The sequence below is a fragment of the Rousettus aegyptiacus genome, unplaced genomic scaffold, assembly GCF_014176215.1.
Source record: "Rousettus aegyptiacus isolate mRouAeg1 unplaced genomic scaffold, mRouAeg1.p scaffold_m13_p_3, whole genome shotgun sequence".
NCBI lineage: Eukaryota > Metazoa > Chordata > Mammalia > Chiroptera > Pteropodidae > Rousettus > Rousettus aegyptiacus.
Window position 1 is genome coordinate 15,203,545 of NW_023416306.1, and position 25,546 is coordinate 15,229,090.

The window sequence follows — 25,546 nt, forward strand, 5'->3', positions numbered from 1 at the left end:
CACATCACGTAGAGACTGAGCCGCTATCACAGCCTTGGGCGAGGTACCAAGGGGTTTTCATTTATCATGAATGCTCTGTCTCAATTAGCTAATGTCTACAGTCAGCCCCTCTTGGCTTGCTGCCATCACAAGCTTCCCTTCCTGAGAACTGTGGCCACTTGATCCTGGTCTCCAGGACCATCGGCCCATTTTGTTCTTCTGTCTCCACTTTGTCCCCTAGCAGAAAGGACTTTGAGGATGTCATCATGGTGAGAGCCTGCACCCGTCCCCAGGCTGTTGATGCAGTGCCTGTGCTTGCTAACAAAACTTTGTTCTTAAGAATGTATTTCCTCCTGCGGGTGGGTGGCCATGGAGCATGAAGGTACAGGCAAGGACATGGTATCTCCATTCCCTGTGCAACCGTGGGCAAAATGCTGACCCCTGACAGCCTCATCTTTACCCACTGTAAAACGGGGAATAACAATGTCACCCACCTCCTAAAGCCGATGGGAGCATTTAAGAAGCTAACCCATGTCTGGTGCATAGATAACTGAGTTGCTCTTTATAAAAGTCCCTGCCTTTTTTGTTGTTTTAAACACAAAGATAATGACAATAGTAGTAATAACAATAAGAGATAATGAAAGTTATATTCACCGTAGAACACTTTGAATGTGGCAAAAAAGATTACAAAGAAATAAATATCACCCTCAACGCATTACCTACAGATAATAAATTAATACTTAGCACATAGGTATATGCATGTGTACATGGATATGAATATGTATAATTAATTCGCATCATCACGACCACATGCACACATACACGCACCCCAATCTTACACGATACATAAGATTCTGTGACTGTGACTGTTTTACATTAAAGAGCTAACAAATGATTCTACCAATTGTCATTGATTGAACACTGATTATGATACCGAGGATGGTTCTAAGTCTTTCACCTGTGTGATGATACCTACTATCACACAGTGTGAGTGTGATCATTCTCCATGGTATCGGTGAGATAACTGAGGCCAGAGAGAAGTAAATTGCTTGGGTCAAAGGCTAGAGCATGGAGGATTCGAGCTGGGTCCTCACTCTCCAAGCTTCATGCTCTGAACCACTAGGTCACTCTGCTTCTGTTTGTGCCCCTCGATCATCTCCCACATCACCTTTAGTGGCTGCATAATGTTATATCATATGGGTGCCTTATTTCAGCAATCCATTCTCTTTAAACTTGTAAGCGGTTTCTAATTTTGCACACATAGAAACATTCTTCTTCTATATCTGGTGGATAGTAAATACCTAATTGATATTTGGAGAATGAACCTTGCTAAGAACATTTGTATGACTAAATCTTTAAACTCATTAACTGATTTATTTCCTCAGGATATATTCCTTAGAAGTAAGACTGCTGGGTATGTATGTACATGTTAAGAGGCTCTGACACATAGGAAGATGGGAATAAGCCAGCTGCTCCCACAGGCTGGAGAAGGGCAGGTCACCATACTCTTAAGGAGGCCTTGACTTGTGGTGGGTCCCCTAGGGCCTATAATCTTCAGAATTAGGGCCAGGCAGTTGTCCTACCTGCCCAGGGCGTATCCAGCAGTCAACATGACCATACATACGCTCCTATTGTTCAACGAGGCTTGCCCCCCATCACGTGCCTGGTGCCTGCTTGATCTGAGCATTTGAGACCCTCTTAATGTTCCTTAGGATCAGAAAGGGAGCCATATAATTAATCAATAACAGGCTCTGTAGTAAGGAAGACTTGTCTTGACTTTGCTGTATGATGCATGGCAAGCTGTTTAAGCTACCTAAACCACCCTTTCTGCATCTGTAAAACGGGTGTAATAATAGTGGCACCCACCTCATTGGGTTATTTTGAGGGTTCTGAGACAAGCCTATGAAGTGTTCCACACAGTGTCCAGCATATCACAGGCACTCAGTAACTACTGGAGACCTGTGCTGACCAATATGATAGCCACTAGCCATGTGTGGTTACTTCGATTTAAGTTAATTAAAATTACTTAAGACTAACAATTCAGTTCCTCAGTCTCACGAGCCATATTTCAAGCACTCAATAGCCGCCTACGGCTAATGGCTAGCCTCCTGGACAGCAGACACAGGACACCTATCTTTTCAGAAAGTTCAATTGGGCAGTACCACACCAGACTCTTTACCCGCCTGGTGAGCAGGCCTGAGGAAGAGGCACCCAGGAAGGAAGGAACTCAAAGAAGTTGACCCTGCAAGGCCTCCACTCTCGCCTGATCGCACAGCCCCTGTGCATTGCTCTCCCCGGCCCTGAGAACCCGATCCTGTTCTGCATTCTGAATTTCATCCAGCTGCTTTTGTCACCTCATCTATCAGAGATCCTAAGGAAAACAAACATTTCAAAGCTCGTGGTCGCCCCGAATAAGCTTTTGCGGGTGTAAGTTTGTTATCGTAGCTCAGTGAATTAGTTCTGCTGTTAATGGGTCACTGAGCTGAGGGGTTCCTTTAAAAAAACAACAGTAAATCAATCACCCTTTAGATCTGTACAAAGGGGAACAGAAAAGATTTAGTTTATGGGGGTCTGGTAGCTAGTGGCAGCTCCTAGGTCCCTAACAGGCCGGCAAACTTCCAAACTCATGTTATTGTTTATTTTCCATGTGCGTTGAGCTGGCCAAGGAAAGGTGCTACAGAAATGGAACGTAAGCAGGGCTGTGCGAGGGGACAGGGCACCGGATGTGGGATGTCGGCTTGGCTGGGAATGGGAGCCCAGTGGGAATCTGCTTTTGAGGAAATACCCAGCACTCTGGTCTTTTTAAGAGACCTAAACCTAAAGACTCTTTATGGTGCTGGGCTAGGTTACCGACTCAACAGACCTCAGGTTTGGACTGTACGAACCTGAGGTCCCGAGAGGTCATCGGTCCCAATGGGAAAGCAGGAAGACCCATTGGGGAATCATTTAATTCACTGGATTTTAATAGCAACATCATTTCTCCACGCGTAATCTGAAGCAAAACCCCAACAGAAATGGAAAACTGTCAGAAGGGAGTATTCCTGTTTGAAGCAGAGATGGGGCAGCCCCCGAGGCCTCTCTGTGGAGAGCAGAGTGTGAAAACCACCCTGGTTGTTCCATTATTTAGGTCCCTTTTAAAGAGCGCCACAATAGTAAGAGAAAAAAATGCCTGGAGTCAGATGTGTGACCTGGGGCAAACGAAGTCCGTGAGCTGACTCAGTACTGTCATCTATAAAATGAGAGTAGTTCCTACCCCATTGGTTTTTGGTGAGAATTAAATGAGATGGTGTATATTAAAGTTCTTTATGGACCATAAACTTTTATATAAGTAGAAATACTATTATTTATTAGAATTAGTGTTATAGGCCTGTCACTAGAGGATTTATTCCTTTTCGTCCCTCCATGCTTCTGTCCCTCCCTTTCTTCCTAAGAAAAATTTATGAAGCATGAAGGTCCTGTTCTAGGTGCTAGGGACACAGTGATGTATCAGAGGCAATCTGTGTCTTCACAGAACTTGTCTGTAGTAGGGGAAACAGACGCCCAAACTGAATCTCATAATAGGATGTGTGCTGAGCCACCATTTGCAATTCTGCTGATCTCGCCTTACACAAGGGCTCTTTGCTTAAGAGGCCAGTGGTGAGGGTGGTGACTGCCCTGAGGAGGGAACTGTCTTGTTCTAATTTGCCAAAGATGTTCAAAGTGCTGGAAGGGGACTTGATGTATGCTTAAAGGAAGTCTAGGATATCCTAGAGCCCAAAGAATGAGTCCTGTACTGTTACCAATGGTATAAAAAAGGGCTTTGACAGGATATATGCAGTTAGGAAAAGGACATATCGATTTCATGTAATAATTCTGTGTTTGTACAACCAAAAGCAGTCTCTCTCTCTCTCTTTTTTTTTTTTTTTTTTGGTAATAAAACAGTAAAGGAGGGTGTGGGAGTTTTATGTTTAGAAAAAGTTTAAACAGCCACTGGCTGAGAAAAATAGAGATGTGAAACAAGAGGACACTTAAGAGGCAGAGTCCGAAGAGTCCTTTTTCCAGAGAAAAGAGAGGGGATGCTATGGACTGAAAAGCATTAGGTGACCTAGTGGCAGAGCCAGGCTTCCCACTCAGGTTTCCTGACTTTCAGTCCCAGTCACATTCCCAGGAGGGTCTTTCCGAGGAGGTTTCAGAAGCAACATCTTCCTCATACCCTTGGGGTGCTCGCAGAAGGACTATTATCCTGATTGTTCGGGATGAGAAATTATTGGGAAGAAGATATTTTAGCAAGGGTAAGCGGCTTGCCCAAAGCTATTGCGAGCCAGGACTAAAGCTCACATCTGACACCCAGCCCCATGCACCCGGCAGAGAGTAGGGTCCTACCTGCGTAGCTCATGAAGTTGTTGTAAGGAGTGTTGAAAAAGCTATGAAAGCCACAAGTGTCATTTCCTGGGCCTGGGTCACCGCAGAACTTGTGTTTTGGAGCTGGGTTGGTGTCACTGCAGAGGTCTCCGGTCTCAAAGGAAGGCTCGGTTTCCATGCAGGGGTCACTGCAAGACTGAATTTCCGAGATGCCCCGGAAGATGTGATAGAGGCCCAGGCTGTGCCCAATCTCATGGATCATCGTGTGGGTGTGCCCCGGAATGCCATAGAAAGATGGGTTCAAGACAATGCCACCTGCAAGGAGAAAACCAGAGCATTAGGCAAGCTGCGCACATTGCTTCCTGGTGCTGGAATCTCCCAATCGATGGGGTGCTACCTACCCAAAGTAACCACAGGCTTCTCCACCCTGTGAGTCCTCTACCCTGGGAGGTGTTATAACTTGTAATATGAATCATCAATTGAGTATGAAAGAGTCTCAAAAGTCATTTTGTGCAATCCCTTTATTTTTCAGATGAAAACAGCAATGCCTAAAGAGGTGAGGCAACTTACCCAAAGTGATTTCAAACTATTTACAAAAGAGGTGGCATGATGAGAATCCAAGGACTTTGATATCTGGGCTGGTAAACGTTTTTGCTGCAACTTCTTTCTTAGAAAGTAAGTCAAGACAGGGTTTATAAACATCTACATGCTTTTGTTTAAATGAAGCCCTCATGGTTGGACACTTCGGTTTCAGTTTTCATTCAGCCTTGACTAACTCTGTGAATTTGAGCAAGTCAGTTACCACGTCTGAATCCCATTTCTTCATCTCTATCCTCTAGGTAAGTGAATGCTCACGAAGGTCAGCACCACGTTGCATTCACCATTGTAACAGTGATCATAATAGTCAACATGTCGCGAGCATTTATGATGTCTCCTCAGGCCCTATGTAGAGTGTTTCTTGTGTATAATCACACTTAATCATTCACATCCCAATGAGACAGGCACTGATTCACAGAGAGGTGAAGAAACTGGCCTACGATCAAGAGTTAGTCAGTGTGGAGCTGAAATTTGAAACAATCCTTCTAAAACGAGGGGCTCTTAATCGGAGTCCTGCCGTTAATGCCTAGCACAGGGCCTGGAATATGGCACATCAGTACATGTGGGTTCAATATTTGTTGAATGCTGACCCAATGAAAGAAATTTTACCAGGTCTAATCCCATGTAAGCAGCTAGCATAGCACCTGACCTACAGCGAGTGCCCTACTTATGGTCTTAACTACTTGCTACTCTGAATGTGAGTCCGGAACGAACAGCATGAGCATCGCCAGGTGACTGGAAATGCAGACTCTCAGGCCTCACTCAAGACCCATGGAACCAGAATCTGAATTTTAACCAGAGCCCCAGATGACCTGTCTGTACATTCTAGCTTGAGAAGCAATGGTCTACACTGCACATCTTAGAAGACTGAGCATCGCCTGGCTTAGAGAGACAAATGGTGTAGATCTCAGAGGAATCAATTAATTGTTCCATGTTCATTTTAGGTATTAGATAAATATATAGAGGCTAGCAGAGAGATGCTGAAACTTTAAAATCTAAGTATGTCTAAGGGAAGGTTAAAACCCAGGTCTGAGCTCCCTGTAAGTAGTAACTTTAAGTGCGGAGCAGTGTCTTATAAAAGAAGGGTAAGGGGGCAGGGCTCTCCCACAAGTCTGGAGTGGGCATGGGGGAGTTTGTTTCAGATGGAACTACTGGGAAGGTGAGCTCGCTCAGTCATGGGGCTCACAGAGTCTATTAATCCTGAGCTTCTCAGAGCCTTCTAACACAGAGATAAAGGGGTGTGCGTGTGCGTGTGCATGTGCGTGCGTGCGTGCGTGCGTGTGTGTGTGTGTATGAGGAGGGGCAGGCAGAGAGGCAGAGAGGAAGAGAAATTGAGATAGGAAATCTCTCTCAATTAGTTTCTGTCAATCATAATATGAAATAAAATCCCCTTCCCACACAAGACTTTTTCAAGGGATCATGGTGTTAACAACAGAAGAGGGTAAAATATAAATATAAATATATATATATATACATATGTATGTGTGTGTGTGTGTGTGTATATATATATATATATATATATATATATATATATATATATATAATAAATTGGATTTGTTTGAGACTACTGCAGAGAAATTGCTTATGATCAATGTCTCCGAATGGGAAGGTGGCAGCCAGCTGGAGTTAGCCTGACATGGGTTGTAATCCTCGATGTGCTTCACATTGGCTGTGTGATTTTGGGAAAGTGCCTTTGCATCTCTGATGAACTCTCAAATAAATAGCAACAATAGTGCCCGCAATTCTCTGTCTCTCCATGAAGCTTCGACAGTGAGGTAATGGGGATCAGGTGGTAAAGACCCCACAGATATTTCCAGGGATAAGGACAAGATTGCAGACTTAATATCCAGGCTGGCTCTGTTGGTTTTACCTCATTCCCTCCCAACTCACCCTTTTTCACAGAGCGACACCACAGAGCCTGAGTCCTGTTTCATTGCCTCTCTTAAAAGGTGAAATAGCTTGAGCCTGACATCATCCTGAAACACTATAACATGCTATGGATTTATAGCCTTCTGTATTCCTGGTCCTGAGCCAGTCTCTGAAATTTGTGGAATTATCAGGAGTATTTTTCTCTAACTTTAGAAGCCTGCTGTTCAACTTGTCTAAGACCCTGATCATGGCCTTTTCGCTCGCTTTTCCAATAGGACAAAATTTCAGCACTGAGAAGGGTCCTTGGAGGCCATCCAGTCTAACCTATTCATTTAAAATCTGAGGGAAGTGGGACCTGGGGAAGGAAAGAGACTTGCCTAAGGCCATACTAAGTCGTCACAGCTGAAAACAACCGTGGATTTTGGCTCTGGACCAGCACGATTCCCATACATAATACTGGGCGTATGATATAAGTTTATCATCTACAAGTTTACCTAAGTTGCACATTCTCTTCTGCTAAATCCCTGTCTGCCTGTGCCTGTCTGTCTGCCTGTCTGTCTGTCTGCCTACCCATCCATTATCTATCTTAGGGTTTCTCAACCTCGGCACTACTGACATTTTGAGCTAGAAGTCTTTCTCGTGGATGCTGTAAGAGATTTAGCAGCATCGCTGGCCTCTACCCACTAGATGCCAGTAGCATCCCCCCATTTGTAACAACCTGAAATATCTCTAGACATTGCCAAATGTCTCCTAAAAGATAAAATCTCCCCAGCTAAGGACCATTACATATTATTTTTATATCTATCTTTATTTGCGCGCGCGCACACACGCACACACACACACACACACACACACACACATTGGTTTCATTTTCTTAAAAACAATTGGGAAATGAGAACAGTGTAGAGGGAACTAAGTCTGGAGTTTGATTTGGCACGATGTCATCATCTGAAGCTGCAAAGTTCCTCATCTCCAAGACATCATAGATTTAGAGCAGCTACTGGACTCAGGGTACACTCTTGGGAGACATCCAGACTGTCACTCTGCTGAGCCATAACATTCTCAGATGAAGATGCTCGCTGAGTCATCACTATTCATTGGTGTAAATAATGAGAACATTCTATCAAAGGGAAAATGTTTAAACAAAACTGTCGTGCCCCTCACTCAATGGACTATTATGTGGCCATTACAAATCTCAACTTTAGAGAGGTGGAAATAACCCAGAATGATTCTTTTGTGATGTTATGTGGAAAAGAAGTTGGATGGGAAGTGACAATGAAGCCTGCTGCAATGTGAAAAAAATGTAGATAGCCTAATATTAAGTGAAACAAAATGAACACAAAATCGCATCTATGCTATGATTTCAAATATACACCAATTAAAAAAATGCACATAGACATGTACTGGAAGAGCACATGGAGAAGTAAAAATTGACCAACTACAACATTTGCTGAAGGGCCTGGTTCAGTAACTGTTATCATTTCTGACTTTGGTGATTGGTTTATATAAACATATTTCTTGTTTATGGATATACAAAATTTGAATGTAAGAAGAGTTCCTGGTGTTGTTGGTGGGTAGAACAAGGAGGAACAAGGAGTTCTTACAAATACACTTTCTCTTGCCCCTGTGGTATCTTTTAAGCCAGCTCATGACTAGCTGTGCCAGCACGTTGTGGTTATCAGGCTGAGAATATTTTTGTATGAACAAAGAAGCAGGGGATATAAGGAGAAAGCAACCAATGGACAGAGTTGGAAACCTGAATTCGAAATGTGGCTCTGCCACTAACTAGTGTGTGACTTTGGATAAGCCCTAGTCCCTCTATGAATGTCAGTTTCCCCATTGGTAAAACAAGGTTAATAATATTGTGTTATTTTCTTCAGCATATTGCTTGGTGGTTGGAATAAGGAGTGCCGAAGTGTTCTATAAATTAAAAAGATAGATCATTCACCATTCCCACTATCACTACCATCACCACCACCATGATTATGATCACCATCATCATCGTTGGTGCTAAATTATTCCTATACTCTGCCAATTTCCTCCTGAAGAAAATTCTAATTCTCACCCAAGTGTATTAGAGCCTCCTTGTCCCATGGCCAAGTGGCTACTCCTGCCAATTCCATCTCCGAGGAGTTCGCGAAGAAGATATTGAGGTGTGTTGATCCATCCAGTCTAAGAATGTTCTTCAGTTCATTAATATCCAAGTATGCTCTGTAATAGAAAAAGAACCTTGGCTGTCATCACCATCCAAAAAAGTTATTATTCATAAAACAGGTACTACTACTTAAGTAAGAGTGACTCTGTGCCAGGCACTTGGCTAAGCTCTTTATAAACATCACCCCATTGACTTCCCCCAATAATGATATAAGGTATGTGATACGATCCCATGTTACAGATAAGAACATTGCGATTCTTATGAGTTTAAGAAACTTGGTGAGGTTACTCAGCTTATAAATAGCTGAGTTCAGTTTGGAACCTAGATGGATCTAAAGTCAACATCTGTGCCCCTAAGGACTCTGCTATATTGACTATTGACAAGGCCACATAACGTGGGTATACATCAAGAAAACAGATCATGGAAGAGATTACATGTTTTCTAGTCTAGGCTTCCTTCCTTTACTCATTCACTATGGACCTGGAACCACTTATTTGGCCAACATAGAGCTGTACTAGGAGACCTGCTTTGCATCTCTGTACCAACCTTGCAAAAGAAGTATTATTACCCTGTTTTCAAGATAGGCAACATGTGCCCCGATGTTATTAAATAGGTTGTCCAAAGTTGCACAATTGGGTTTCAAGGCCAATTCTGTCTGGCTTAGAAACCCATCCTCTTTTCACTGGGGCATCATGCAGCATATGATTCTACACTCTCTAAGCCTCCATTTCTTTGCCTGTAAAACAGACTAGAGAGTGTTATTGCTTTTGAGGTAGCTGCTCCTATAGTCTGACATATCTGGAAAGTGAATTACCGCCACATACGACAATCGTCAACTCTTTAATACATGGAACAAACACATGTTGGAGAGAAAAAGCAACGGTCTTTGGAAAGAGACTGGTATATCCTAGGTGCTCAATAAATAAGAACTCTTCCCTTACAGAGTAACACTCTCCCATTGGAACAGAAACGCTCAAGTTTTGGCTCAGTCACAGGCATATCATTCAACGGCTCATTTCCTAGATAGACAGAAGCATCCTGCTCCCCTCTCATGCTTCTTTCAGCTCCCATTTTATGTCTGTCATCATGTATTTTAGGGATCCTTGTGAGCAAGTGATTATCATTTCTTGAGAAAGTTGGAAATGAATCAATGCATAAATGAATAAAAACATAAATAAGTAGGCGGCTTGATACGGCAGGTGAGATAAAATCTACAGATAATGATATTTAATGTTTGTTGGACTCCTCTATGTGGCTTGACTTTACATTGATTATCTCCTTTAATCTTCTTAATAACACTGAGGTAGACAGTATTATTATCCCTATTTTCTAGAGGAGAAAACAGAGCCTTATTTGTCCCCATCTTACAGATGAAGTAACAGGGGTTCAAAGATCACATAAGTAGCGACAAGGCCAAGTACAAATCTGGAAGTGTCTAACTCTTCCCACAACTTCACCCTCATTTCCAAGCACACTCAGGGCCATGGTGAGAAGGGAAACAATGTGTGGGAGGAGAATGAAAACACAGAGAAGTTGAAGTTTTCTTGGATTAGCCCTTTCCATGTTATTCATTATTTTCTAATTGATTTGTCCATTTCCATCAAGTATTCTCTCGGGCAGAGCACACGAATGTTATTAGATTAAGTCACCTCTTTGCCCCATTGCTCTAGGCTGAGAACGCTTCTTGAGAGCAGGGAAGGGTGGGGTAGGCTGGGGAGCCGTTTTAATTGGTTGTTTATTCAGTTGTAATTGCAGAAGCAATCTTTTCAGGGGGTGGTATTCATTCTGTCCCAAGGCAGAGATGTGAGATGTTGGAGCCATTCTCCTGCTTGTACGTGTGTTGTTGTTGTTACTGTTATTGTTTCATACTTTGAGAAGTCTCTGTTTCTCAAAAAGGAAGAATCAACAGTAGCTATCCAGGTCCCAGGCTCTACTGGCCTCTTTTCTCTCCATGTTTTTGGGGGAACCCACCCAAAGGAAAAGAGCTCTATAGCTAAAAGTTTTCCTTCTGCTGGCTAAGGTCTTCTCGTCAATTTATAGCCAAGCTGGGTTATCTCCCAAACACATCAGGGAAAAATCTTGGGGACAGGAATACATGTAGGTATCTACCTCTTTCCCTCTATCTCTTTAAGATACTGTTTATTCCTTTCAGTTAAAGGATGGAGGAGAAATCACAGAAGGTCAAATCAAGAAGAACCATGAGAGGCCAGAGAGATTGATGATGAGACTTTCTTAGAGCCACTTGCCTTTCCATTTTGTCACTGTGGGAAGGTTGGCCCTATGTGTATATTAAAAATCGGTCAAATTTAGGTGCTTTTAAAAAGATCGGTAGCCCAGAAAAAATCAATCCAAATCCCAAACTCTATGTGTTTGTTTATGTATGAGGCAGTGCTACTCAGAATTGGATGGACAGACCTATGTCCATGGGCAAGCGGCTTCACCTCTCCAAGTCTCAGCTCACAGGGACACCAGCAGCGCTAAACAAGACAGCACAGCACAGTGCTGGCCCGCACGCCCCTCCATACCCTGGTCTATTTTCTCCTGCTAGGGAAAAACCTAAACTGATATCTGCCTCTAGGGGTGGCTCTCCCAGTCTCAGCTTTCAGTGTCTCATCTCTGCCAGGCAACCTTCTTCTTCCTCCCATACCCTCCCGCTCACGTTCTCATGGTTTCCTCATCTGAGAATCTCTGGTTTTCCCCAATTATGCCCATTCCCTAAGCATGCCCATCGTTCCCCCACCTCTGCCCTGCAATCTCTTTCCCTGACTCTCAACCTTTTAAAATCTTACCCTGCCTGCTAAATTCACTTACATGTGATGTACTCTACATGTACACTCGGGACCACCCACACCTGTGCAATGGGATAATGATGCCCATCTCTCAGGGGTGTCGGGAAGACTAGAGTCAACACAGAGGCAGTTCCTTTCACAGTGCCTGGCACACAGAAGGTGCTCAATCACTAGCCTTGGCTATTTTTATTGCAATATTATTATTATTATTATTATTATTATTATTATTATTATTATAATGATAATGAGTAGCAATGCCAAAAACATCATCACCACCTCTAGCTGAAAATTATTCCTTCCTCCTCAGAGCCCCCATCCACTTTTAATTCTAGTGGTTCTATTATTACCCTGCTTCGTGTTGTCTTTGCAGTGTGAGCACCTGTCTTCTCCATCAGGCTATGAGCTTCAAGCAAGTGGGGGCCAAGACTTTATCATCTCTGTGTCCTTGGAAACGTCCCCTCAAGAGAGCGTGCTCCCACTGACTGGCAGTTACTGAGCACCTCTCTCTTAAACTACATAATTTCAAAACAGGATAGGTAGCGCAGGGCTCAGGGAGGTTCAGTGACTCACCCAAGGTAACATCAAACCTGATTCACTAGCCTACATGGCAGTGCTTTTGCACCAGTTGGTAAAAGTCACCTCTGCCCTCAGGGGCACATGGTTGCCTGGGAGGGAGCATGGCTTGGAGAGTCCAGTGTGGAAGGGATTGCAGTCCCCAGCCTCCCCCTAGGCTGGATACCTCTGTGCAGAACCTGCATTGCCTTAATTTCTGCCCTGTTCCCACCACCCTCTGCCACCTGCTCTGCAGTTCAGAGTCCCCATATGGTCAATGAGCTTGTGAACTAGCTCATTGCCTTCCAAATCATGGTATATAGAAGGCTAAACCCACAAGAAACATAAGCATATTTAAAGAGAAAAAGTTTCTGAGTCAAATGGGCTTAGGATATGCTCTGTTAAACAAGGTTAAATACATATATTTTTTTAATTGCAAGAATTTTCAGAGTCTTTAATATGCAAAATGGAAGTCGGTTAGATAATGTATGAAGTGTTCCCAAAAATGTTTGACCATAATCCCTTCCCCCGCCCAAACTCTGTGTTTGCCAAAAACCAAATAACAGCATAACCAACATGGTTTGGAAAATGTTGGGCTACATCCCTCCTAACTTAGATCCTCTCCCAGAGTTGCCTCTCAAGAGAGGCGTTTTGCTGTGTCTTTTCTTCCTGCACAGCCCGTGCACCTGGATCCTACTGGGAAGGTTTCAGGTCCCCTGGAATGTCAGTTTCAAGGGGCCCAGCCCCAGAATGCCAAGGCACCCAGACTGTACCTTTCTGCCAGAATTGCATTTCAAAGCCATGAGAGTAGTTCTGGAGGGAGATCAAAGCTCTCTCAACTCAACTGTCATTAGGATATTTTCTTTATGCATCTCACTCGCTAGTGAATGCCAACAACATATTTCCTAAATGCACTGGCCTGAGATGGTACAACTCTGTAATAAGCTCAATGAGAGGGCTGTCAGGGCCTGTTTTATTGAAAGAGAAGCAAAAGGGAACCACATTCAAAATGCAGAACAACAAATCCTTTAAATTAAATCATGGAAGGCTCTAGTTTTTCCAGCTCCAGAAGCATAATACACTGGCTCCCCCATTTTGTAGATGGTTGGTCAGACTTATGACTCACAGCAAGCCCAGATCCAGACTGATCAGCCTCTGGTTCTATTCCCACCCAAAGCAACTGAGTCCCCACTGCAGAAGTAAGAGCTGAGCTGGTCTTTGAGAAGTGTCATGCCAACATTCCACTCCCAGGGCACTTGACAGGTACAGCTGGGTTACAGCAATGGTGCTTGCCATACACCAACGTCTTCAATTTGAGGAGGGTTAACCCTGACTGAGAGTGGGCCCCTTCCAAGCCACAGGCTGGTGACAGTTCTTTCCTGTTAAGGAAAAAAGCAGCAAAGTGCTAGAGAAAAAGCTACATGTTAAGAGAAAGACAGACTCGGTTCAAACCCGCCCTTTCCAACCAAGGGGCAGTGTGCCCTTAGAGAAGTGACAATCTCGATGAACTTCAATTTGCTCATCTGTAATATGGGAATTATCAAGTTCAACCTAGAAAGGAGAATATAAAAATTCGAGGAAGCAATACATGAGAAAGGCCTAGAAAAGTGCTAAACCCATGAAAAGACCCGAAGATGCATAATTCTCTCTTTAGCTAACTCATGGAGCTAGAGAAAATGGGCCTTAGCTCCCAAAGCCTGTTGTGCCTCCCTTGCATCAATGAACGCTGGTTCCTATCCCTGGACCTATGTGTTTACCTTCCTCACAGGCGGTTGCCCTGTTTCTCCAACTCACAGAGCAAGGCCTGTAACATTGTCGATTTCCAAATTCTGATTGCAGCCTGTTGTTTCCAGGGAGGATCTCAAGTCCGTGAACGACTCCTCCACTTTCAGAACACACTAAACCATTTGAAAGTGATTATCAAACGTAAAGATCAAAGCCACTCAAGACAAGTCATTAAAGCAAGATAAACCTCAGAATGTTTATTGCATCCATATCCTTGTTCCAAATAACAAGCTTTCTCCAAGTTGTGACCAGTTCTAAAACCTGGATTTTGTACTTATACCCAAGGGCCCTAATGATCTGGACTTTATTCTCCTGCTTAGTTTTATTGTCAGAAATACTTACATATGCCTCTCTTGTCTGTAAGGACAGGCACAGGGGGGAAAAAAGTACTTGGAAACTTTATTAAATTCTCAGAATCCTAAATGATTGGTTTCCAAAATAATAGGTTTTGTAGAGAAGCTTGACACATAGTTTAAGAAAAAAGTAACAGCGCCAATCAAAGATCTATTGAACGATCTATCATTCTTTCATTCATGTATTGAATATCATTATTTCATTCCCCCTCTTTCCACCCACTCTTCCTCCCTTTCTGACTGCCTTCACATCCTCCTTCCTTCCCACCTCCTTCCCTTCCCCCTGCGTATCATTCATTCAGTCTTTTCCTCTTTCATTCACCAATATTTATTGAGATTTTATCATATACTATGTTTTCAGCTAGACACTGGGCGTACAAACATAAAAGAGAAACAATTTTCACTATAAAGAATTAGCAGTTTTATGAAGAGAGCGAGACAAATAATCGGATGATCACAACATAATGCGATCATACTAATAAAATCACTATTTGGGGGCGCGTACTACATTCTGGCAGTGCCGAAGTATGTTTTTATATCATCTCTTTGAAGCCGTACAAAGCCCTATGTATTAAGCATGAATATCCCCCATTTACAGGGGAAGAAACCAGGGGAAGAAACCATTTTTCCAAAGTTGCTTCTCCCACTCAGGGGTTTCAGAGTCAAGACAGGCCCCTAGTCTGCCGGCTGATGCTGACCTTACTCTTTACCACTGTCTCTCACCTTCTCTTATAAGACGTGTCATGATGGGAGGGATGCTGAACGTGACGGAAGCACAGAGCCGTGCCACGTACACAGCCGAGGGGGGGGGGGTCAGGGATCAGCGAGGTCCTCACATGAAGAATACACCTCGATTGGGTACGGGACCGAGCGCGAAAGACAGAACACGGCAGAAGCTCCCGAAAGCCGAGAGGCATGAAAGGACGTGAGGACGGTGACAGTGCCAGTCCTCGGGCATGCAAGGTGGAGTGTCTTGAAAGCTCCAGGCAGGCTCTGACGGACTGGCTGGAAGAGAAATCGATCTGGTTCATGCTTTCCAACGATCTTTCTTTCCTTTCTGGAGGAATGTGGAAGGCGGACTAGAGGAGGAAAGAAAGTGGAGAAGGAGGCATTGGCGGCGGCTTCTGGAAGAAGGGGCGGGTCCGAGAACACCTAAGCAGAGAGGTCCTTACGCAGGGGGAACAATTTGATGCTGAGCGTAGGGGGAGTGAGAGGAGGTGAAATGGTGTGTGTCGGTTATGACGTGGTCTCCTGGAGTATTTCTCCTTTATCAGTCTCAGACTCTATATATCAGTGCCCCCCACCCCCACCCCTTATTGCTGACCTAAACTTAGGGCCCAACAGGAGCAAGAGAGTTGTCTCCTGGGGTCGTACCATCTACAGAGTCACATGGAAGGTCGGCTCAGGAAAATCACTCATCTGCACCTCTCTGGACCACAGTGCGACCAGGAGATGGATGGGATCAAGAGTCCTGAGGGTCTGGGTGGGAGGAGGAGAAGGTGTTGATTCACAGAAGCAGGCTGGGCCAACGGAGAGCTTCTCAGACCTCTGGACTGTTTAAAAACATCGAGGTGGAAGTAGTGACTTTTAACTCTAACGAATAAATAAAATTCATGATGTCCCTCATATAATAAAGGGTATTGGAGTAGTACTCCAAAGAATAAAATAGTCTCAGAATAAAGGACACTCATTTGAAATGAGTACCTTGACTGGGAACTACTCAAATCCTATTTTTCTCATTTGCCTTTTTGAAAGTGGTTGCTGGGGCAGAAGGCAAAGTGTCAGAACACCTGGTTCCTGGCAAGCTCAGCTACACTCACTTGGTGAACACGATTCATCCTTCAGGACTCAGACTAGAAATGACTCCGACCCCTTATAAATGAAGTACGCATCCTCTGTGTTTCCGCAGTACCTTGAATTTCTCCATAAAGCACTTCTCCAACCAGCTACTTATCTACCTGCACGAAATTCCACGAGAGCGGTATCATACCCATCCTGTGAAATGTTCATTGTTGTACTCCCAGCATCTAGTCTTGTGCCCGCACATAGTAGGTATGCACGTGCATGCGAGCACGCACACTGCTGAATGATCAGTCACTTCCTGAGAACTTAGCCTGGGGTTCTACAATCTCTGCTCTGACAGTCCCAGGCTCTCAGAATGGTGCTTCGTTTCAGGGAAACCATTAAGCATGAAGAACATCCTGGTAAGTAAGAAGCAGCAACAGTTCGGTGCCATGGTGTGTCGAAAGTACCAGAACGGTAATGTGATCATCTCATGTCGCACTGTTGCTTCATGACAGAAGCACGCGGTTCCAGGGCCCACAGCTACCTCTTCCCACCGCCTCACTTTCTTCTCAGAGGGTCCAAAACCACAATTGATAAATAATACAACTGACCACATAGAGCAAAATACAACAGCCCTGTGGTATGTGTTATATTGGAAGCACAATTAAAGACAAATCACCTCCATTTCATTAAATTGTAGCAGCCACAATGTTCTAGGTACAGGCGGTATTTCTTGAGACTTGTTGTTTGGCTCTAATTTTTAGCCATAAAATCGTATAACTGATGTGAAGACTGATTGAACAATATTATGTTTGGAAAGCAGAGAGCAAGAATTACAACATCATCACCAATATCTGTCAAAATGGCAACTTCCAGATTTTGGTATGGACTGTGGTCCCATACGAACCGCCTAACCTTAGGCAAATAGCAGAATGATCTAAAGTTAGAACTATATACAGTTGTTACAGTAAATGTAGATCTCTCTGGATGACCTGAACAGGTCTGGTAACCTCCCCAACATTGGGTTTCTCCTGGAGTTAAAAAAAGAGCTAGCTCTCAAAGGGTCTTGTGACAATTAGAGAATTCAAGTATGGAGAAATAATGCTGGAAAGCATGACATTGTATGCCAGGCTGTCGAAAGGAGAATTAAATGCAAACTGATTTTTGGAAAGAGGATGCTACATTCAGGGCCTGAGGGCCCTGGATAAATAAAACAGCAGACACGCAGACCGCCTGAGGTGCGGTACCGTCATTCGGCTGCTGCTAGGACTTAAGTAACAGGAGTGGGATTTTTTTTCAGCTTGTCATAGAGTATAATTGTTCCTTCACTGGTACTTCAAACACATCATACTCAATTCAGAATCAGGGGCTGGTAGAACACTTTGAAGGAAAGGCTGTCTCTTATTTCCCTGGACATCCACAGTGTCAGCGTGTGGCACTGTTTGTGCCTTTTTAAAATGATACTCCCCATTTGTACTCTAATCCTGGTCCCCACAAACCAGGAACCAGGATTACGGTGTCTGATTTGAAAAAGTCTGGAACACAGAGATCTTGGAAATAGTCTACCCAAATGCTCCCATTTTACAGATAAAGAATTCAGAGTAAAAGAAATGACTTTTACTCCATGCTGGCTAAGAAGTTACTGGAAATATCTAGTCACTTCCTTCCTGATGTTTTGCCAAGCCACAGGCGAACTGTGTTTTTCTACCATGAATCCTCACGGGAAAAAGCTCTCTCTTATGTCTCTCTTCCACCCTCTGTAAGATTCTGAGATGCTTCACGCTTTTTGGAGTTACAGTCATCATTGCCCTCTGTGGCCATAAAAATAGTTCAGTAGTCAGAAGTCACACTCAAGGCTAAGAGCCGCGGCTGGCTGTCTGAACTCAGAAAAGGCTGCAATCACAAACATCAGAAGCTTGATACAAAGACAAGAATCCCCTGACCTCCATTCTTCACCATCAGACCTCCAAAACAACTTAAAACATGGCAGAAAAGGAAGAAAGAGAAGCAGAGAGGGAAGGGGAAAGACAGAAAAATGTCCCTCCAAAAAACTGGGGAAATGAGAGCCTGTCCGGCTTAAGCAAACACACCCGTGAGCAAAACCCACTGCTGTTCGCACACTGGTGCTGTTTCCAGACAGTGAGAGAGAAGGTGTGGAGGTTCCCACTCAGGAGGTGTAAAGATCAGCCAGCTGTGAGTTTGAAGATGCAAGCCGAGCTGTGATCAATTTAGGGGAAATATGGTACGCTAAAACAAAACGTACTGGTGTCTGTCCTCTCGACCCTCCCTCACACCCCCACCGCTTTGTTTCCCAACCTGGAAGGGCATCTGACCGAGAGCACTGAGGCTGTCATGAGTGGTCAGTGTCACCAGTGGATAGAGAAAGGAAGACGAGAGTGCTGACCATGCCAAACCCAGGGTGGAAAAAACCCAACTGCCTCCCGCTGCAGCCTCAAAAGGGCACCAAACACTCCCGTCTGTCCAGGGAACTAGAGGTGAAAATACACATCTAAGAAAGGGGTGACAGAGGGGGCACCTCAGATCTCCATGAGCTGGGGGCTTCTCTGGCGAGTTCCCAAGAAAGCGTTCCAACTTTCCCCTGTAAGCTCTGAGAGACAGTAAGAGCAGTGGCCGGAGTCCCGGGCCAGGAGGTGGCCTGTTTCCCCTCGCACATTGCTCTGCGTGGTCCTGAGTGTGCCGGGGCTGCCTCCTTTCCTAGGACACGCGAGAACTACTCAGAGAGCCCCATCCCGGGGATCCCAGACATGACTTTGCTTTTTGTTGGCAAGGCATAAACTGAGTGTGGCATGCTGCTTATCTCTTGCGAAAATGAATACATCAGCATTTCATATGTGCGGGGCTGTGGAGTAAAGGAACTTTTTAAAAGTATGAGCTCTCCAGGACCCAAAATAAAAGGGCACTTAGGTTGTAAAGAGTGATCAGGTCAGCTCCAACTCCCATGCCAGTCCTGACATTCTAGTGAGGGGATCGAGGATCAAGAGGCGCTGGGAATTAAGGGATATGTATGTAAGAGGTCAGAAGATTTCCTGGAGGTGGAAAATCCCCAAACGACTGCCACTGTGATTTTGCATTTGCTCAGTGCCAGGCACTGCTCTAAAGGGTTGACTGTGTATTATTTGATTAAATCCTCGAAACCCCCAGTGCAGTAGGCTGTGTTACTTTCACTCCTGATTTAATAGTGGAGGCAACTGAGTCTTTGATATTTGTCTAAGGTCACAGAACTATTAAGGAACTTGACTCAAATACGCTCTGTCTTCCAAAACTTGCAGTCCTATGCATTTGCGAGACTGTACTGATCCTCCATTGCTTCTCACAGGTAACTGTTTTGAGTTCCTTATTCCTCACCTTTAGGGACCACAAGCAGTTCTTCTCTCGCTCTCCAGTCACCCCTCCATTCTGCTCTCAAAGACCAAAGTCACATGTGCACAAGGGTCACAGATAGGACCAGCGAGTAAAGGTGGACTCTGTTCAGAAGAAAAGCATGAGGGACACCCAGACCGATTCAGAGAAGAAGATGAGGCCCTGCGTACAAGTGGGCCTGGATGCGTGTGTGTGTGTGTGTGTGTGTGTGTGTGTGTGTGTGTGTGTGTGTCTACACTCAGGCAGGCATGTGTGCTGGAGATGGTCGAAAAATCGAGGAACTTCAACCAAACTGGCACACCACCCATTATGACCAATCCCAACACCGACTGGGATTGTTCCATGCAGAAATATGTGCTCTAACACGGTTAGACATCTGGGTCATTTTCAAAATAAACTAGTGTGCCAGCTCAATGAGTTTGATATAAGTTATGTGGTCTCTATTCAAAACGCCAATTCTGCGGCCAGTCCTAAAAAAAAGTTAGAATTTTAAGAATGAAAGTCATCTGGGTCAAGGCCCTCAGTGTGTGTATTGGTTTCATCCAGGCCTTCTTTAAGAGGCTGCAAGAAGGTGTCTCTGAAAAACAGTAGCGACAGAGAGGAGCCATGTGTGTCCTTGAGAAGGGTCGGGGCACTTCCTCAGCACCTACTATGTGCCAGACACTGTGTTACTGAAGTCTTCTGACATGTCCCATTTAAGTTTCCCGACATGGCCCAGGACGGCTGTTCTCACCCAACTTTTACAGATGACAAACTAGCAATTCTTACTGAAAAGTGGGCCAAGGTCAGACAGTAAATGAAGAGTGGAAGCAAGATTCAAACCCTGGTCAGTCTCCAACACACATCATTTTTCCACTACACCAAGCCCGACTCCCGTTATTGCTTTAATGAATATTAGTCACGTTAAATAAACTCTGATATTCTGATTATAAAATTCCAAGCAATTTCTCTTACATGATTACTGGACAAGAATGAACAAAGTTACTAAAAAATAACAATGCCTTCTTTAATCTGCACCCTGGTTAACTCTTCCCAGAACTCTTTCTGGGATATTACTTTATGTGACCCTAAAGGCAATCGTGTGATCCAGGCAGTCAGATATTATTATCACTCCCTTTTGAAAGACAATGAAAATGGAGGTGCAGGGAGACCTGCCTGAGACTGCATAGCTAAGAAGCTGCTGAGCCAGAGCAAGAATCCATTATCCTTGAATTTTTCTCTGATTCTAGACCAGTCTGATTCTTCAAGCTCTGTAAGCCAAAGAACAAATCATGGCATCTACCTGCATGAAGTCCCAGACTCACCCCTTTCTTACACCCTTCCCACTCTGCTCCCCATCTCAATCCTTTTGCTCTTACCCACCTCTTTCTATCACTACAAAGCCAACTAATGCTGGAAGATTGTTTGAATACCTTCTCCACCGGAAAGCCTTTCCTAATTTCTCCAAACCATTGTGAGCCTGCCTTTTCTCAGAGCGCACGTAAGCCTTATTGTCTACCTGGTTCACCTGGGAATTAATCATCTGCCTCCCTGCCATCTCCGGAATGACTGTAACCAAAGGTCATTAAGTCATAGCTTACAAGCACCTTCGAGACAGAGATTACATCTCAGATCCCTAGGGCATTTATTACAGTGCCTTGGATACCAAAGTGTGTTAATAAAATAAGGATGATGGGTAAGAATATGACCATACTAAATAGTTTTTCTAATTTTCAGTGGCAAGCTTCTAAGATAGCAGGACAATGTAGGGGGCTGAAATAACTTGGGACCAAGAGATGAGACTGGGTCTTGCTCTCCGCTTGGCCCCACACCCACTGAGAGGCCTGGGGCACTGCTTGCCCCTCCTGGGTGCTGAGTTCCCATATCCATAGCAAGAAGGGGATGGACCACTCTGCTGCTCTTTTCATCTCAGAGACTCCTTGATTCCATATAACTTTTCCAGATTTGGAGAGAACTTGGGTGAAGGGAACATATGTCCCAAGAAATCATCCCAGAAAGAAGTGAGAGATCCCAGTGAGCGAAGATGAAGCACTGAACGGCCTCTGATAGGAGGTGGGGAAGAGGCTGAGGAGGACAACAGCTGTCAGCGGAGGGGTCAAGGAGGCTGCCTCAAGGCTTACTGTACCCTTTCCAAAAACTTCCAGCAAAGTCAACTGGGGTCTAACAACAACAACAACAACAACAACAACGGCAACATGGCTGCAGGGAAATACCTTGTTACATTAAAAATAATAATAATAATAATAAAGAGAAGACAAATAAAATGCTTCCCTATGAGCCAACACTATGTATGGAAAGTCTCTTTTATCCATCTGAACTATTCCACATGAATAGATATTCATGGATAAAGGTGAAGTTCACCTACTGGTGCCAGAGCTTGTAGACCAAAGGGGTCCAAATGAACTTGGTGGGTTCGTTACAATAGCCTCTCTCAGTGGGGTGCACACAGCCCAAGGTGTCAAATGCCCCTGGATTTCCTACTAGTGTGGATTTCTATTAATGTCCAGGTGTTCCATTTTATTTATAAAAAGGCATGGGAAGCACATTCTTACTTGTATGTGGACATCTTTAATGGCTGCAGATGAAGTTCTGGCTCATCCCCAGCACAGTGGAGAATGGCTGAGGTTCATAGGAATGTCTTTTTCTGACTGACTGGTCTGATAGAAAGACTTCTACTGCTCACACAGACTGCTCCTCCTGGCTGACTCTGGGGGTCCTTCCTTCACATCAGTGATTGCAACGTTTACTTGCCTGTCTTAGCCCCTAGATGCTGAGCTCCAAACGGGCAGGGACCGGGCTGGGAAGTGGGTACATTCAACAAATATTTTATTGAAGGCGGAAAAGAAGAAAGGGAGGGCACGAGGACAGGAGGGAGGAAAAAAAGTAGAAAAGGAAGAAGAAAGGAAGGAAATAAGAAAGAAGGAAATAAAGTGAGGCAGAGAGTCGAGGCGGAAGGATTCAGCCTGAGATTAGGGTTTCCCGTGAGATAAACTACACCTTCCTCGGCTCACGGTCTGGCTGCCTGCCATCCCGACCGACTCCGTGTCCTCCCAGCCTTTCCTCACCCAACCCCTCTGTCTTGCTTATGCTGTTCTCTCTCCATGTGCTGGCTTTCTCTGGGTTCTGTTTGCTCGTCCACATCCAGTCCCCACCCCTCTTCACCTGCTCCATGCCCTTGAGAAGCTGGCCTCCTCGGGTCACATAAACAGGTTCCTCTGCCTTGTGATTTCCAGTCGGGTTCCCCAATGGGAAGCACTGGCAGGAGACTAGGAGGCAGAAGAGAATGACATGTAGAACGCAGTCTTCTGGCTTCCTTCTGGCCGAGGGCTGTAGGTTGGCTGTCCCTCTCTGCGGAGAGTCACAGATGCGGCCAGGAAGCCCTCTCCACACAGCCACTCTCAGTGGGTTCCATGACCACTCCCTCCTCTTGCCTGTACAGGCCAAGGATGAAGATGACTCCCCACTGTTGCTGACGCTGGCCTTGCTGTTTGTCCTAAACCCCGCTGTAAACAGCCTCTCCTTCAAAAGGGCCTCTCCTTCGATTCTCTTTATTCTTTTCGAGTGTGCCGTCTGTTTCCTGCGGGGCCCCTGACCGATGCACACTGCGTCTCTACCTCTCAACATGCTGCCTACTCCCCGATGCCTACTCAAACCATGCCTGCCTCAGCCGACTTGCCTCGTTTTCCCTAGTCGGAATGAATTATTGTGTTTCAGGTCTCCTGCCCCGCTGCGTGCCGCTACAACCACAGACCAGATCTTCTTATGTTTGAATGTGACTCCCCTACTATAGTGGAAGCCCCCTTGAGGGTAAGTAACATGTCCCACTCATTTCAACATGCCCAGCGAACAGCAGAGAGGCTGGCAGGGGTAGACGTGCCCAATAAATGCCTGTTAAAGAGGACAGAAACAGTTATCATTTGGTTCCCTAACCTCCTTGGAATTAGATGCCAGCAAAACATCAGGCTGTGTAGTGCTCAGTCTCAAACCCATCGAGGCCACCTTTTCCACCACTGCCATGATCCTGGCCACAGCCTCACCGAGCACACCTCAGGTGACGGAGCTCACTCAGCCTGCAGGGAAGCTCTGCCCTGGAAGGGCTGTTCTGATTACCGACGACATGATCTGTGCCTCAGTTCAAAGCTGCCTCTGTAATTGTAACACTCTGGTCTCAGCCGGGGCTTAGGAACCACACAGAAGAATTCTGCTCCCTTTTCCATGGGACCTGTCTTCTGATGCTTGAAATGCATGTGGCGTCTTATGAGAATTCTCTCATCTGGCCAAACATTTTCAAGTGGTTCTATGATACGGCTCTGGCCCCCTCACTGTCCCAGGCCCCTTTCCGGGGTGCATCCTCAGTTGGCTAACCTTATGACAGCCTCCCAGTAAGGAAAACTCACCGCCAGTGTAGCTCTAATAGCTCTCCAGGGGCTCACGGAAAGATTCTCCTCCAAACTCATTCACTCGACACTGCACAATCCTAAGCCCTCAAGGAAAGTTGGGAAGAACAGAGCAAGAACAGAATGTGAGGCGTAAGTATCTGTGGCCACAAGGATGTCAGGGCAGTGCTGGGACGTTATGCCATAGAAGACAGCCAGGATGCAGAAATCTAAAACACCCTTAACCGCAGGGTGACCACTAAGGGACTGTGTGAGCTTTGGTCCCAGTTTCTCTCCATGGACGGTAAGGGGTTAGGATAGTGATCTCCAAGGATGTTTGACATTTGATGCTATTTTGATGTTTTCTGCAGTCCCAGATCTGCTAGGATTGGGTGCTCTCCTGCAGTACGATAATTCTTGAGAACACAGAACACAGACTCAGGCACCCAAGGAGTGTCAGATAAAGAATGAGTTTCCATGCAGTAAAGGAAATGGCACTTCTCTGATGGAGCCTGCCAACCTGCCCAGCCGCGTCACTGGGCAAATGTGATTTTACCTAAGGGAATTCTACATAAATTGTCAGAATGATGAGTTTTCAGTAGTGCTACTCTATGTAGACAGTGCACCAACTACTGCTCGCTCGTCCAAGGCACAGCGAGTCCAGTGATGGGGAGGGAGCATTAAGAAACGTTCGCAAAACTCTGACACCGCTTCACCGCTCTTGTGGTATTTCATTTTACACAAGTTCATTTTTGATGCATATTACAAAGACATTGGTTTTCAGCGTATAGAGGAAAATAAAAAAAAAAAAATGAGTCCTTCGTTCACCGCCACAGATTGAAAAGTGGTAATTTAAATACTCTCTTTAGACAGAGAGAGAGAGAGAGAGAGAGAGAGAGAGAGAGAGAGAGAGAGAGAGAGAGAGAGAGAGAGAGAGAGAAACACCCTGGGCGAGAATTAAGTTCAGCTCTTTATTAAAAATCACCTAGGTCATGCCAATCTAATGTTCACTGCTTCTATCACAGGTGCCTGTCTTCTTTCCTTATTTCTTTCTCTCTCTCATTTCTTCCTTCCTCCTCCCTTCTCTACCCGCCCCCCCACTTTTTTTTAAAGTCAAAAAACAAATATTTCTGTACAAAGTTGCACAGGTTTCTCTGCACACAGCAGAGCTGATTCTGTAGGATGCTGTCACCCCCAAGCCCCGTCAGGAGATGACACGTTGCCTGGTGGGGCTCACCCAGGGCACACGACTTTCCCAGCCGGCAAACAAACGGGCTGCGGCGTGAGTGGTCACAGCGCTGGCACAGGGCTGCTCACAGGCATTCTGGGCGTGCAGTCCCATGACTTAGAAAAGAGGGAGGCCGCTGGAGCCTGCCAGCTCTGTCTGCTGATTGTGAGGTATCTCGGACCTGGGGCCCCATGGTCCCTCCACAGCAGCACAGTGTGCCCGCCACAAAGGCCAGCTGCCCTCGGTCCTGACCCAATCGTACTCAGCAGTTTTCTCCCAAGGCTTTAGTAAAGCCACCCTGCCTGTCACCCCTGTCCTTTAACTCTGCCTCTAATTGTTCTTTGAACTTGAAATAC

The 25,546-nt window shown here is 45.1% G+C and overlaps 1 protein-coding gene across 1 annotated transcript in view; it reads right to left on the bottom strand.

Annotated features, from left to right (window-relative positions):
- The window catches only part of PAPPA (pappalysin 1), a 221,432-nt gene that overhangs the window by 161,071 nt on the left and 34,815 nt on the right, over window positions 1–25,546 (bottom strand). The window contains exons 3-4 of the mRNA XM_016152350.2: window positions 8,852–8,997; window positions 4,342–4,635 (exon numbers count right to left, since the gene is read on the bottom strand). Coding sequence (XP_016007836.2) covers window positions 4,342–4,635; window positions 8,852–8,997 — 440 coding nt within the window. The remainder of the gene's footprint in view (window positions 1–4,341; window positions 4,636–8,851; window positions 8,998–25,546) is intronic.